The 16,421-nt window shown below is 38.6% G+C and overlaps 1 protein-coding gene across 1 annotated transcript; it reads left to right on the plus strand.

Annotated features, from left to right (window-relative positions):
* The first annotated feature begins 4,226 nt into the window (after positions 1 to 4,226).
* Positions 4,227 to 5,941, plus strand: lratd2a (LRAT domain containing 2a). The gene has a single exon (XM_053333745.1). The coding sequence runs from the start codon at positions 4,595 to 4,597 to the stop codon at positions 5,417 to 5,419; it is 825 nt and encodes a 274-aa protein (XP_053189720.1). The 5' UTR covers positions 4,227 to 4,594; the 3' UTR covers positions 5,420 to 5,941.
* Positions 5,942 to 16,421: the final 10,480 nt, after the last annotated feature.

Here is a 16,421-nt window from a genome sequence, read left to right on the forward strand (position 1 = left end):
AGATATCCTCCATCCTCCTCCGGGTATACAACCACACCACAGTGTTTAAAAAATGCTAGTTTTATATGTCAGCCTATATTTTAGGAAATCTTTGTTGTAGCTTGTTTAATGGGACTGTGAATATCATTGACTTGAGTTAATAATGATGCTCTTGTAATTAAATGGGATAAACAAAAAAGAAGAAAGTGACATTCCTTCAACATGCCCTTTCTCCATCCTCCCTCCATTCTGCTCCAGATACATGTTATTATAACAAATAAATATGTAAAAAGTATATGAAAATATAAATAAATATGTAATAAGAACAAACTCTTTTTCCTGCCTGAAAATGTCTTCCGGTGTCTTTTTTTTCTCGTCTATAGTTTGAGGTTTTGTATCACTAATTCCAGCCCGCACTGGCTCTGAATTGTAGCCAATCACATTACATGACATTAGGCTGCACTCGGTAGATGTTTTCCAAGCCAGGTGGAGCAGATGGCGTGCAAAACACAGTGGTCCGGATGCTTTGTCCATCTGCCTCAAGTATGCACTTGTATACCTATCCTTGTCGATTTAAACAGACACCGAGCTGAAAAGGCACAAAGTCTGACATGTGAATGTGAAGCCTTTGAAAAGCTATGAAAACCCACATATTTGGGAGAAACATTAAGGTGTCAGTCTGCAGACAGCTTTGCCCCCACTGGACAGGTGGAGCCCTGACTAATTGACTATGTCTCCCAGGCCTCCCTGCTCCAGTAATTTCCCAGCACCACAAATTACAGTGTGTCACCAGGGGGGCACCAGGGGCGTAAACTGGGTCATGCCCCCCGAGGATAAGAAGCTCCAAGAAGCAGCCAAATAGGCTGCATGTCACCCCTATAATAGTTCATTTCTCTCCTAACACCCTCAGCCTTCTCTGATAGGAAAGGTGTAATACATCTGCTGAATTCATTCTGCAGATTTGTTATTTTTGACTCCTGTCATATGCTGGTGACTGGCACTGCTGAAAGGCTTCAGGCTGAAACAGGAGGAAAGCAGCAGGGAATGAACGACCAACAGTATGAGCATGAACTGATGAAAGGTCAGTGAAGGTGATGGTGAAATTATACTGTCTTCTTGCACACTGCATTCTTCCTCATTATTTACCTCATTTCAAGTCAAACTGCAAGTGGAACGTCTCATGTTGCATCATTATTTGGTCAGTTCATGATGGTAGTGTTTATCTCTGTTGGTGTTGACACATTATGTCTACATTTCTATCAAGTCCATTACTCCAAGAGAATTCATGGTCTCCCTTAGCAAAAAGTAGTTTATTCAAGTGTACTACAAGTATACTTATTTTATACTAAAACTGAGGCAGTATACTTGAAGTTTACTTTTTATAAATATATTTTATATACTTAAGAATAGTATAGTGAAGGATACTTGGCTTATACTGAAAAGTATAAAGAAAAGTCTAAGACTAAGTACATTAATACTAAGACTTACACTTATACTTTAATACTAAAACTTATACTTGTACTTTAGTATACTTTTTACTTCTTTCTGTCACAAAGTACTAATACTTAGTATATCTTGATCCAAGTACAGAATAAGGTCAAGTCATTGACTTGTGCTTACATTTAATTTAGCAGAATAAAAATGTGTTTCACTGCACACATTTGCTTTGAAGTTTTACCCCTGTTATAAACTTATATGTTCAAGATCATACAGTATGTAACTAGTACAATGGCAGTATATAGAAGAGTGTACTTGAGGTATATTTTAAGTATACTTAAATAAACTAAAATGTGGACTACAAGTAGCTATATACCTTGTACCCTTGTAGTATACAGATGAGTGTACTTGTATACTTGAAAGTGTACTTTTGTAAACTTTAATTGACCTCATAAAGTATACTTAAAGTATACTTTTATAAACTTAAAAATGTTCCAATTTAGTCCGAAGAGGTATTAAATTAGTATACTTTCTAGTACACTACAAGTACATGGTCCGTAGTATACTTGCTATACTTATACTTACACTCAAGCATTCTTAATAAAATTAACTTCAAGTATACTAATTTTTGCTAAGGGCTAAGACAAAATGGAAAGACAAATCTAATTAATAAATTGTTTGGCTTTGGCAAGAGTGGTAAGTAGCTAAGTACATTTACCCTAGTAATATAATTAAATACAATGTACAGGGACTTGTCATTCACCTGGGTATTATGCAACTTTATACTTCTACCTTAATACATTTGTGGAGGAAATACTGCACTGTTTACTCCACTACATATATTTGACAGCTATAGTTACTGGATGCTTTTAAGATTAAGATTTAATATTAAAAATATATGATCAGATTATGAACTACAGCACTTTAAAAAAAACATTGACAACAAACATTTTTGGCTCATGACCCCTTACAACCAAAGCAGGATCTAGTGAAGGTTTGTTGTCTGCTCCACCAAAGAGTGATTTCCCCTCTAAAAGTTCCATGAACCTGAATGCAGGACTTTTACTCATAACAGAATATTTTATATTGCTGTATTTGTACTTTCACTTAAGTAAAGGATCTAATTACTTTTCCACTTTTGGACACTAGTGACCTTCTTTGACCTGGAAACCTACGAGAAGAAATGAATTTAACCAGGTGACCCAGGTTGAATCTTACCAACCATGGAAAACATTCAATCTGGATTATTCAGGGTTGAAAATCACACGGTGTGATCCTGTACAGCTCTAAGAAAGCTCAGTCTCTTAATTAACCTGAGAGTCTTAAGGAGTGCTGCCCGCAGGCCTCCTCATTAATCTCCTTATTCCACTGTGGCCATTGAGGCCTTTCTGACTGTTTGAACCAGATGAATGGATAAGAAAGACAGTGTTATTTCTGTTGAGACATGTCCTCTATCATACATCCTGTACCAGATGACTTTGCAGTTGTAATCTGTCCCTCCAGTGGGTCCGCAGCTCTGCACTGGGGTCAAACTCAGGTTCATCCGCCCCGTTAACAAAGTTTCTGTCTCTGACTGTCTCTCTTCTTCACTGAGCTGAACATATTATCTCCCTCTACAGCCTATCAAACATGCTTACACCCCTCTTCTAGTCTCTCACTCATCCATACCACTTCTAGGACAGGTGTTTTCACTCAGAGGCTGCCGCAGTGTGTGCCATTTTTGGGGGCATACTGAGCACATTCACCTTGCCTGTGGGATACAGTGGTGAGAAAATAGCCCATAACTGAGAGTGAGTCTAGGCAGGCCACAAGCCACTACAAACATAATGGAGACATTATGGTCCCACCAGGAGATGGAGAGGGAGCAAATGACTGTGCAGCTCCAGTTCATTCAAGGACAGACAGGTGGTCAAAACAATAACACGTCTCCCTCCGTCCTCCTCACTGAGTAGATTTGTAATAAACACACATTCAGCTATAAACCCAGAGTTTGTCTACGCTGCATTTTTCCATCCAGTGAGTCTGTGATGATGTAAAATCAAATAAGTAACTAAATACAATACAATTAAAATAACTGGATAAATAAATTGATGCATAAAATAGAAAATAGCCAACTACATAAAATACAATAATGATTGAATAAAAATAATCAAGAATCAATAAAATAAAATAAAATAACCTATAAAGTAAAATAGAATACAAAACTTAAAAAAAAAGTTAAATTAATTAACTAACAGACCAACCAACTAACTAACTAAGTGAAACATATCATTCAATAAAATAACTATCTAATGTAAATAAAATCTTTAACCTCTCAGAATTCTGTAGAAATGCAGGGTGCTAAAAATATTAAATCATTCACTCTAAACTTGAGTAAAAATGATGAAAAAATATATTTAAAAATATTTTTCTGTTTATTTTGTTTGAATTAAAGCCATTCTGAGACACAAATAAAAAGCTGCATAACTAAAACTGTTCAAATAAAAGTAATCTTAATAATTAGCCCAATATTAGAAATCCCCCAACCCAACCCAACTAAATAAAATAAAATAAAATAAAACAAAACAAAACAAAATAAAGCATGGGGAAACCTAACAACATTCAGACAGTAAGTTCTCTTTCTTCAGACATGAAGAGGATGTTAAAGGTGCGGTGGTCAAAATTACGCACACTTCCGCTTTAAAACAGAAGCTTTGTGTAACTGGAGAGTCACTGAAACGATGCGGAGCCACAGACCTGGCTTCAGCTCACCGCCAGTCGGATCTCACGCCGTCAGTACAGCGGACTAGTTCTCAGACTAACATATGATCTTTTCTGTGTGGCGAGAATTTGGATTTTAACTCATCTTTTTCAGATCTGACAGAGGGCGGACGGAACTTTACGCAGGAAACAGAAAGTGAGTCTGCGAGGCTGCACCTGAGGATATTTCTACTGGCTGAATTTGAAACCGTATTCTCCTCCCAACTCCACTTGTTGATGGAGCACAGGCAGTTTATCCCAGCAGTCCTACCGCGGAGATATTCCTATGCGTAATTTGGATAAAAACCCTGTCAGACGGCAGGGAGGAGGAAGTTTGAACCTGTGAGGTTTTGTGGCAGATGGTGGTGATGTTTGGCGACCGGTAACAGTTCACGGCATCAGATCGTATTACGCAGGCTGCCACCAGGTGAGCAGCGGCATGGGGAACCAGATGGACAAGCTGTCACATTTAAGTTACGCAGAAGTTCCCACAGTGGACCCGAACGGGGTGGACACAGAGGAAGGTCCGCGGATCGGCGTTTCTTACATTTTTTCTAACGACGACGACGAGCTGGAGGATGGCTGCGCGGTCGATGGCACAGCAAAGGACCCGAATCAGGAAGAGAAACAATACGATCAGCGCGATGAGGTGGAGTGTGCTGTCTACAACAGAGACGAATGCATCTACGAGAAGAGTGTCAAGTCCGCCAATTTGGAGGTTTACTCTCCGGAGAATCTGCTGAACAAATGCAAAGCAGGTGACTTGGTGGAGTTCGTGGCCACCGGTCAGTACCCACACTGGGCTGTATACGTGGGGGACTTCCAGGTAGTGCACCTGCACCGAGCCGAGGTGAAAAACAGCTTTTTGACAGACGCAAGTCAGGGGAGGAGGTGTAGGATTGTGAACGACTTGTACAAATTTAAAGCTCTGGGTCCGGACATGGTGGTACAGACCGCGATGGAGCAGGTGGGCTTAAAGGACCGAGAGCTAAGCTGGAGGAATTCGGAGTGCTTTGCAGCCTGGTGCAGGTTCGGGAAGAGGGAGTTCAAAATGGGTGGGGAGATACGGATAGGCAAACAGCCTTACAGGTTGAAAATATTCATGTCCGACAAGCATTCCCACGTGCTGGAGTTTCAGAGTTTGGAGGACATGGTCATGGAGAAGAGGAGAAACGATCATCTGGGCAGGACAGCCGTGTTGCAGGAGCTGGCCACTCATTTCAACAGCGTGGAGGAGATAAAAAGTGAGCCAGACGCTGACTGACACCAGCCCTCCTTTTGAAGCTTTCCAAAACGATTGCTTTGCAAGTAGAGTAGCCTTTACCAAACTGTTATATCCTGCTTTAATCTATAGCAAGCCTTCACTCTTTCATTTTAGTTTTAATTGGAGCACATGTCGTCATTTTCACTTAGATGGTGTCGTTTTAATTATGCGTTTTGCTCCATGTATTCATTAATCTATAACAATGTTATTGCCTTAAAGCCACACTCTTCAACATCATCTGATGCTTAATGGCCTTAGCAATTATGAATTCAATTATCTGAAAGAAATTGAATTGATTGAAGTAGTTGATTGGCTTGTTCATAGCTCTCCACACAGTGTATGGTTTTATAAATGCTTTACACGTCTGTCTTAAACCGTCTGATTCTGTACGCATAGAGTGAATGTTTCTCTATTCATAGTGTGTCCTGTTACTTGATCCTTGTGTGGTTTAACTTCATCTCTCAGCTCACCCAGACAGCAAATGTGTCAAGAATTGCTTGCTGAATGTGAGAAGGATTCTGCCTTTAAGGGTAATTCTCACACCAGCACAGCTGAAGAAAATGTTGTGGAGCTGGTCTGTGTTACACTGATCAAAGTCTGTGTTAACTGTACTCAAAGCTCAAGTAAATCATGATCCCTATAGTCTCTATTTGAAATGAGTCTTGTTGTTTATGCTGTAGTGTTGTGTTACTGACATGAACCAGATTAACACATCAAAGATCATGTTTGTTCAAATAATATCAACTTTATTTTCTGTAATCTTCACTGGATATCAGAGGGTTTCTTAGAGACTAGTGTACATTAATTGGGTTTAAAAGGTTTTTACTTTCTGCAAAAAAGTTAATTTTTATTTTCCCCTCTAGTGAAATGTGTGAAGACCAGAGTTCATACTGTGTTGTTTTTCAATTTCATCACCTAATTATCTGAAACTAGGAGGACTTTCTGGATCACTACAGTTTATAGTAAAACAAATACAGTAGATATTCTGTATTTTTCGGGCAAATCACTTCATTTTAAATGTACCCAAATTTCATGTGTCAGAAAAGTCTCTGAGTTTCAGGTAAATGGTTGCTGACATTCATTCATTCATTCATTCAACTGCTAGCAAAGAACCAAACCAGTTTCACCAGTCAAGTCCCTGACAGCAAACCAGGGACTTGTCATACAAAGCAAGGTGGTGTATGACGTATGTAAGACGTCACTAACCAGTCACTTGTCAGTAGCAAATAAACAGTTTACTAAAGCTTTACAGATCAGTTCTGAACCACTAATAAGAACATTTTGTTTGGTTACCAGATTAAAAAAAAAAAATCCTTTTGCCTGATTGGATTGTATGACTATTTACCTTGTGGATGACTTATGAAGCATTTCTAATGTCATATTTAGAAGCACTAAGTCAAAGGCAACTGGAAGGGGAAAAAACAGCCAATGGGATTTTTCGCAACAGTTTATAACTGATAAAGAAGGAGTAAAGGATATTAACCACGGTACAACTTATTATAAAGGTGATTTATTTGAGACAATTTATGGGTTATCATGAGCTACTGTAGCTTTGGGTTTAAAGTTAGTGTTTTTTAACGAGGTATCACCAATGATGCTAATTTATTCTGAAGTTATAGGAATAGGAAGTCATGTAGTCATAATGGGGGGAAAGGTGGAGATGATTCCAGGGGTTCACAGCTGGAGTGGGTGCACAAAAAATACAAACATGAAATTAACAATAAAAGGATCTAAAACAATGTTGGTTAAGGGGACTCAGCATTTCCTAGTCACAGCCAAGCACATGATCCTGGTACAATATTACCCTTTTCACTAGAGATAAAGGGAAGATGAGGAGACTGCTGAATGTAATAGAGGAGTGTTCAAATGACAAACTTTTTAGGGAATGATAGTCACTCTTCAAAATCAAAACCACAATGGATGTTTGTGGCATTTTTAGACCATCTGCCTGCTTCAGCATTAAAATAGGACTTTAAACAAATAGCAGATGGCAAGTTGTCCATAATATCAATATACTACATTTGTTGTTGTATATAAATTCCAGTGTCATTACTTTGGCAGTATTCCTGACAGTAAACTCACTGCAGCCCAGAAAAACACAAGGCAACATTGTTATAAACAGTGTTTTTACAGCCTCAGTGTGATGATATAAAGTTGTATCAATGAAAAGAATGCTCATGGTGCCCTGATGACGGCAGTGATAAGCTCATTTAGTTAGACTTGTAACATACTAAGCTATCTGTAGTTTTCCAAAAGCATTTCTCTGGAGCCTCAGCATCAGAAATCACTCATTTTTTAATGGTTATACTTTGTGTTTGCTCATTTTCAGTTGTTAGCTGAGTTGAAACTCAGGACTACTGTCTACGCTGATGTGGCGAAAATGAGTACCATGGCCTCTGGAGACGACCGGCAACAAGTACAGACGACTATAGTGACAATTGTTACAGTTTTTAGCGCAGAGCTGCATTGTGAATTGTTTAGTTGTCCCACAGCTACCAACAACTACACAGTGAAGATAAACATACATCTTAAGACCTCTAGTCTTTTTATCTACAGTTTCAATAAACACAGACTGAATTAAAATAATCTGACATTCTGTCATATCTGGGCTAAAATAGCATCACCCCTATGGTACACATTGACATGACCATACTGTTAAATATCTGCCTCCTTTAGCCACTGTATGTTGCATTTTCCCAACAGTTGTCTTGATGTGCCTCGCAGCACGCTAATCAAATTATGACATGGTAAACCCTCCTTAGGGTCTTGTCAAGCTCAGTCTGCCTTGATTATATTAGACAACTTTATATTGAACAAACTGTGATTTAACAAGACAGGAGTGCAGCTGTGAAGATATTCCTCCTGAAACTGCACAAGGGCAGCATCCTCTTATGCATTACTATCCTGTATGTGAGGTACGGTGCAGAGTCAAACTTGTGATTTAAGATGTTTTTGTGAAGCTCAAAATTTGAGAGATGAATGTGAGTGTGGGGAGGTCAGATTGGTACTCTGATTTTTGTGGAGTTTTTTGGAGTTTGTATGTTGGAAAAGGTTTGCACCACCTCTGGATACATTCATGCATGCATAACCTCTGACTCTTCAAGCAGGACTTTAAGGTCATCTGACAGTCAAAACCAAAAACATCCTTAACTTCATGGGTGGCTGTAGCTCAGCAGGTTGAGCAGGTTGTCCACTAATTGGAAGATGGGTGGTGCAGTCCACATGTGAAAGTGTCCTTGAGCAAAATATTGAACTACATTTGAATACGAAAGTATATGTGAATGATTAGGTTCTCTTGACGAGCAGGTTGGCACCTTGCATGGCAGCGCCTGACATCAGTGTATGAATGTGTGTGTGAATGGGTAAATGTGGCTTGTTGTCGAAAAGCGCTTTAAGTGGTTTGGAGACAAGAAAAGCGCAGTCCATTTACCATACAGTGCAGTCCATAAGGTCAGTCAGCAGTGTAAACAGCTTTAAATGTCATCTGAAAACCTTCTTGTGCTCACATGCCTCTCACTGATATTGTATATGTTATTTTTTTCATTTGTTGGACTAATGCTTTGCTTTGGTTGACTTGTGAAGCACTTGGTGACACTTGACATAGAACAGTGCTTTGTAAATAGACTAAATGTCATGTAGATAGGTGACTAAATTGTTCATTGGTAAGAGCATACACCTGCATCCCTGTGATGGACCTATCCTGGTTGTTTCCAAGCGTCTTGTTGCATGCTGGGAGTATTTTATTTTTATACTGCCCAATCCCTCCTGTAGTAAATGGGGAGTGCGTACTACATTCAGTCTGCTCTTATAGTGAAGCAGCAGTCATGCAGCATTAGCCGTCTTCCAGGCCACTCCTCTTGATGGGATCTGAAAGCTTGGACATAGAGATGCAACCCAATTATAATAATCTGTCAGTGCTCGCCTACAGGTACCTCAGCCAGATGTTGTTGCTGTATACTGTAAGTTTCTCTAGGATGCTGATGAATTGATGAGATTAGTTGTATTGTAAGAGAGCAACAAACTGGAATTCACATCCCCACTTTGGCTGAAATGCAAAAGATCAGAGAGATACTTGCTGCATATGTGAATGGTGTACAGTAGATACAGTAGATAAAGCAACATGTTAACAAGCCCTGTTTTCATGGTTTTTATCCTCGTACTCAGAAACAATGCGCTTGTAACCTCCCATCTGTTTAGTCTTCACACATCAATGCGCTTGTAACCACCCATCTGTTTAGTTCTCACACGTCTACTTTACACACATTTACGTGGACCTACATTAACACATATACAACAACAAATAAACAGTTGGGATGTTTAACTTAAGGTAGTCTTTTTCTAATTCTCACCATACCTGGTTGACGTAGCTCAATTTTCCAATCTGTTATCCAAACACTAACGAAAGACCACCGTTACAGGCCAAAACATTATACTTAAGATGTTTTTTCTGCATAAAAAGTCCAAGAAAAGCGTTCAACACAAGACCCAGTGACTGTCATAGGTAATGTGTTTTTTTTATTATTGAGCTCAAGGTGAGGTCAGGTCAGTCACTCTGCATTATGATAAGGTGAAGCAATTTGCTAATTTTCTCCTATTCATTGCTTGACTTCATACATTCATTTAAGGTTTTATAAGGCAACATATCTCACTAGTGTCCTTGGTGCCAGAGTTTCTGTTGTTATTTGTCTGTTATTCATAAAATGATACATAACCACAAATAACCAATAACTACACCCCAGCTAACGTTAATGCAAATACAAGATGATAGAGAAATGAATGTAATGAATCAGGGCAGCATCTAAAAAAAAAGACAAATTCTTCAGATCAGAGTGACATCCACGTACACACAAACTCACACTTCTCTAAGAACATAAACAAAACAGAACAAGAGAATTCCCTATTTGGGACACAACATGAAGGCCCATCCTGGGTTTTTTCTTTCTTAAGTAATCAAGTGTGAATAATCTAATTGAAAGTTTAAACTGCATGCACACACTCAAATGTCTGTGTATGATTCAGGCGCTCTACTCTTTATGACGAGACCTGTCTGGACTACTGGGCAGTTTGTTTGGAAAAGGTGGGTTGATTATATATGTCATGCTAGGAAGTGAGTAATACCCTCCAAACAACAGTAAAACTCCTGAGTGTCTAAAGGACAATTATAATAGTCTGATGTCATACTTCTCCTGGTAGGTTGATGCAAAATAAAGTAGGGATGACTAAGCAGTTTGTCTGTGGAGTTCATGGTGAAGTGAAATGATTAAAGATCCCCTCCTGACATGTTTTAAAGGGTAGATTGGGGGAAGTTTTTTTTTTCTAAACGTTTAATTAACTAGTCATAAATTCTTACTCCCTCGCCCACATTAAAAAAAATCCAGAATCTATGAATATAACAATATTATTTGTTTCAAAGGTTTCACTACTGGACACAAGATGTCTCACGAGGTTGATGTCACAAGTCGTGTTCGTGTGTGCATGTCCTGAACTAACGTCTCTGTATAAGCACAGGGAAACTTTATTCCATAAGCAGCTGAATGTGAACACAAACTTTGCACAATTTTCTACACAGATGAAGTTCAAACATCCAAATGAAGTATCAATAAGCAAAACCAATTTTTTTGTGGAGCTGGACTTATGTCAGTAACATACTGTATGCAGTCATTGTACATTTTTGAAGTTATCAGGTACAAGGAAGTTCATTTTAAAGCTACATTTTAAAAATCAAGCAAAAATATTTATATTATATTTAAATTATATATGTTAAATTTAATTTTTTCCAATATCTATTTTTTTCATGCACAGTGCTTGTGTTATATCACATTACATTGATTCTAGGCCTGTTTTTTTTATCTCTAGTAACCAGATTTTTTATAATGCTGGCAATACATTTTCATCAATGAGCTTTTGATACAGGGACCATTCAATTTGCCTTTTTCTGAGTTTTTCCATTTTCCATCTTCTGGCAAGCCTGCCTGAGTATTTTGCCCAAAATGTTGCCTGAAGCTGTGGTCTTTCATTGAAGGTCCAGAGTCGAGTGCCACAGCTGAGTGGCTTGAGACGCAGAGGGGGCAGGTGGCTTCATTGTCTAACCGGGCTTTGTTTATCTCTGTTGTTGTCCTGCTCTTTCCCATGGCAGCACTCCCTGGCAGTGGTTCTTTGAACTGGTCACTTGGTGATGATAGGAGCTCTGTGTTTGCTTGTGGGCACCTGAGTCACATTAATTGAGTCGTTGTTTTAAAACGATCCCAGTCTACCAGGTCATTTGCATACACTGAGCTAACACAAGCAATTAAAGTTGTGTTTATATAAAGCTTTCAGCAGGCAGGTTTTAAAAGCTTCATGTGTTAGATTTATCAGGATTACATGTTGTGTTTTTGCAGCAGGTTACTGTGCTCTCATAGATTAATTCATGCTATGGATGACTTGAAAGTCACTTTGCTCTATGACATGAAGCCGGGAAATCAAATTTGCATACTGTAACCCAACAGTAAAGGCTTTTCTTCTGTGTCAACGCACCATTAAGCAGCTAAATTAGAGGACACAAGGGCAGAGTGTGTGAGTCAAAGGACACAGTGGTCCCACAATTTCATCTTATCACTCCCATATTTATACAGCTGTAGTCACAGAGAGATCGGCTTTGAAAGAGCAAAAAGCCTCAACAAACTATTTAGCATCAATTAATGTCACAATTTTTCCACATATTTTTCATATATTTTACAAGGACATCCAACTTTTCCCTTTATCAGTTCACTTCGCAGCTCTGTATGGTTATATAATTTAATTTGGCAATGATGTTCTTTAAACACTTTATTGACTTTGAGGTTGTCTCAAATAATTGGATACATATGTCTTGTGTTTAAATGATTTCTAATTATCCTTGTTTGCAGAGTCCTTTCCTCCCCCTCCTTAAATCTGTCAGGCCATGATTAAAATGGTGCCAGACTTAGATTAGTTGGTAATTCTTCTACTAACACAAGTATGTGTTCATCTATTATAAGCTAAATTGAAAAATGTACATGTTGCTTTTGCTGGATGACACCTAAGATGAATCAGAGCTTTTCAGTCATTAACTCATGTTGTGCATAAATTCCAGACTTAGTATTGAGTGCTCTGTTGGTTTTTGGCCAACATCTCTAAGATCAGGACAGAGTGGTCTACACATACTGTATATGTATAGAGTGTGTGAACTATATGTAAATGTGATTGTATGTCTGTAGGATCTCTGGAAATTACAGCTGAACTATTGCTCTGGCTGCATCCCTACATTTACATCCTGATTATATGTCACGATGACTGTGCCTGCTAGCCACAGTCTGAAATCATCAGTCTGCTTTTTTAAAGACTCTTCTGAGGCTGTGTAAAGTATAGAAAAATCTTGTGAATAAGGGTAATGAGCAGGAAGGAGGTAAACCAAAATTCGATTTGCATTCCCCTTCTCCTCCTTGAGCAGCTAAAATTTCCTCTTAATAAACAAATTAACAGCAACTTTCATGAGACTGCCTGAGTAATTGTTCAAAGTGCGATGCTAAAGCACAGAAAATTGTGCTGCACCACTTGCCAATTTTCATATTAGTTATGAATGCATGTGAGACTTTGTAATAACTGTCATCTGCTTGCTCAGTTTTTTTCAAACAGGTCAAAAAGGTCATTTCCAGAGTTTACTTGACTTTAGCCTAGAGTCTTTCTAGACACAACAGCAGGCTTTAGTCCATTTGCAAACGTGATGATGGATATCTGTCTATACTGATTAAATAACAGATATAAGGCAAAGTGTCTTCTCACAATGCTTTAAAAGCAAGCAAATCTGGTTGTCTGGTGTAGTCTTTTTCAAGGTTATAACCCAAATATTTCCCTGCTCTTCACACCTTCTGTTTTATTGGATTGGAAGAGCAGATGATGCAAATAGGCCATAATGGCATATTCCCCTGAGCCCTTGCTGAAACGGAGCATATTGGTCATATAATTTTGATGGCGGATAGAGTGTTGTAGATGGGTAGATTGTTGAGCAACAGCCCCTCTCTGCCAGGCTGCTGAGGGCACACACTAACTGGCACGTGCCATCTGTCTCGAGATCTGGGGACCAAGGTGTTGCTCCAAATGTCATTTTCATTGTGAAATCAGAGCAAGACGGTAATCGATCTCTCTGAGAAGCTTGTTCTTCATTTTTCACGTCAGCAGTTGTCAGCAGAGTCAGGGTTCAGGGAAGCTGAGCTGATTCACGACTGAAGTCTAATGGTGTATAGAAAGAAGAGCATTTGAATTGTAAGCATCATAATCAGCCGGGACTTAGATACCCCTGTGACTTAATCAGCTTCATGAGGTAGTCAGTCTCTTCTCCCTCCACAGAGTTAAGGGCTTTGCTTTTCCTGTCTCTTCAGAGAGGCCATTTGTTCAGATAGAGTGTCAGTATGCTGAGCTTCCTCTACTAATGATGCCACAGGCGGTCGAGGTGCTGTCACTAACAGCTTTGCCAAAAGAGAGAATAGACTCCTCTGGATGGTACACGATTCTGAGTTTTGACTCCAGGGAGGTCAGTCAGTACGTTACATGACATATCAGTATTCATGAAATTTTACCTTCCCCTGTTTAATCCCCTTGGCTCAGTCCTCCTTGATCTCTGGTCGAGTCTGGGGAGCACATTAAGTCAAATGAGCATCCACGTACTAATTACTTCTCATTTGCATAAATGTGTGGCTTGCAGATGTCAGGAGTGTGGCAAGTGGGGATTACAGCTGGCTGTGTCACCACTCCAGCATCTGTGAGTGAACTTTGACCTCATATTGTCCCTAATTCTCAGCATCTGTCGTCTGAAATTTCATTCATTTATATCCCGCACTTCAAAGTGACTATAATCAATATTTCCATAACAATCAGTCAATCATTTGTACCGTCTTTGACTTGAAGATTGGCTTTCATGGTCCTCCAACTGTTTCTTTTCTCAGTCTTTCTCTTGAGTTGTTCTTATCTTCTTTTATATCATCAAGCCTTACTACTTGTGTACACTCCTCCGTTCCTGTCAATCATCCCTCCTGAAACCCTCGTCTTTAGCCTTCCACTGGACCCTCTGGAAACTCAAACTTTGTCTCTGCAATCTTCTTCATAAACTACCTGTCTTGTCCTACTAGATCCAGAACCTTATTATTTGACATAAATCTCCTCCAGCTGATCTTGAGCAATGCTCCGTCAGTGCTCACGTCTCTGAGCCATATGTCAGAACAGAAAAGGTTTAGGTTTCAATGAACAATTATAAAAACTTTTTCTGTATTATGATGTTGATGTTGCTTCTTAGATGTTTTTGAATGCCACTTTTGCTTGTCTGATTCTGCATTTAATTTCCTCTAGACATCTTCCATCTTCATTGAGCCAACTCCCAAAGTATTTGTATTTGTGCATTTGTTCTCTAATTCTAAATTCTCCATTTCAGTTTTGATCTTCTCAAATTCACCATTTCCCATAATCTTATATCTCTTGCAAGCCTCATTTACATCTTCCTTATCTGATCAAAAGTTTTTTGATAGTCTATGAACACCATGAAAACTTTTTTGTTCTTTTCTATCATCCAATTGTTCTTGATATAAAGGTGACATCTCTTATTGCTTTCCCTTTTCTGTAGCTCAGCTGGCATTCTGAAATCCTGCTATCAATGATGTTGGTTATTCTATTGACTTAAAATACTTATCAGCCTCTGCTCCTCACACCTTTGAGTATTTTTCTCATTCTGTTGAGGAATGAAATTGCTCTTCAGCAATCCGTCTGGTATTTTTCCTGACTTGTACATCTTGTTTATGACATTTTTTGATGTTTGTTATTCCTTCTGGTCCTAGACTTTGAAGTGGTTCCGCTGGGATACCATCTGCTGCACATGCTTTTCTTTAGGGTAGCTTCTTTATCACCTCCTGAATTTCTTCCAGTGTGATTTCATTTATTTCTATTCCGGGTGAGTAATCTGCCTCTCGGTTTGTTGGTGTTTCTGTCCTTTGATCTGTGTGTAGTTCCTCGATAAACTCAGCCCATCTTTTAAGGACTTCCCCTTGTTTGTCTTTTGTTGTTGTTGATGTTTGTGACTTGCTGGTGCTTTTCCCCTTCAAATCATTAACCTTCTGATGAAACTTAAGGTTATGCTGTCTGTCCAATTTTTCCAGTTCTTTACACTGGAAAAATGATTTAGCTTTTCTGCACATTATATCTACCTCTTTAGTTTTTGGTACTATCGTTGTCATAAAAAATGTACTTTCATCCATTTTTGTTTCCATTCTGTCTTTTTATTTGTATTACCTCATATCTCAACTGTCAGTTATTTTGCTTACTTCACTGTCTTTTCATTCAGGTTGGTTTTAGTTCATCAAAGTTCCAATTAAAAAAAAAAAACTTCTCTTTTTATACCATTTTCAGTTTGCACTTTAGAGCTACTATGACTAGGTTAGGTCTACTCCAGGCCTTGCTTTTGTCTTTCTTACTGAATATCTGTATCTTTCACTGACTAGAACAAAGTCTATTTGATTTTCTGCTCTTCAATGGGTACTCACCATGTATGCCTTGCATTACATTTTTGTTCAAACCATGTCTTGGCATTGATCGATTTTACAAAAGGATGTTAACATTTCACCACTTTCATTTCTGTCATCCAGAGCAAAAGGTCCCTCAATCTTTTCCTCTTTTTCCTCTCTTACTTTTGCATTAAAGCCTCTCATTACTATAATATTTTCACCGAAGGTCATTTAGCTTTTAATCGCTTCTATAAATTGTTCATAGAAAGCTGCTTTTATAGACAATTCTTTATCTATGTTATGAACATATTCAGGTTTATTGGCATTGGGTACAAAATTCTGAAACTGCTTTCACAAATGTTCATATATCTGTCAAGTAGTCTCCTTCCCTTTCTAGTGCGTCTTTGTGACTCCAAGGATGTCAACTTCCATTCTGTTTTTTTTTATGTTTGGCAATTTGCCTGTAGACATTGCTAATCCTTCCATTTTCCAATTTTCAAACAGTCACTAGATTG

The sequence above is a fragment of the Scomber japonicus genome, chromosome 15 (genome assembly GCF_027409825.1).
Source record: "Scomber japonicus isolate fScoJap1 chromosome 15, fScoJap1.pri, whole genome shotgun sequence".
Taxonomy (NCBI): domain Eukaryota; kingdom Metazoa; phylum Chordata; class Actinopteri; order Scombriformes; family Scombridae; genus Scomber; species Scomber japonicus.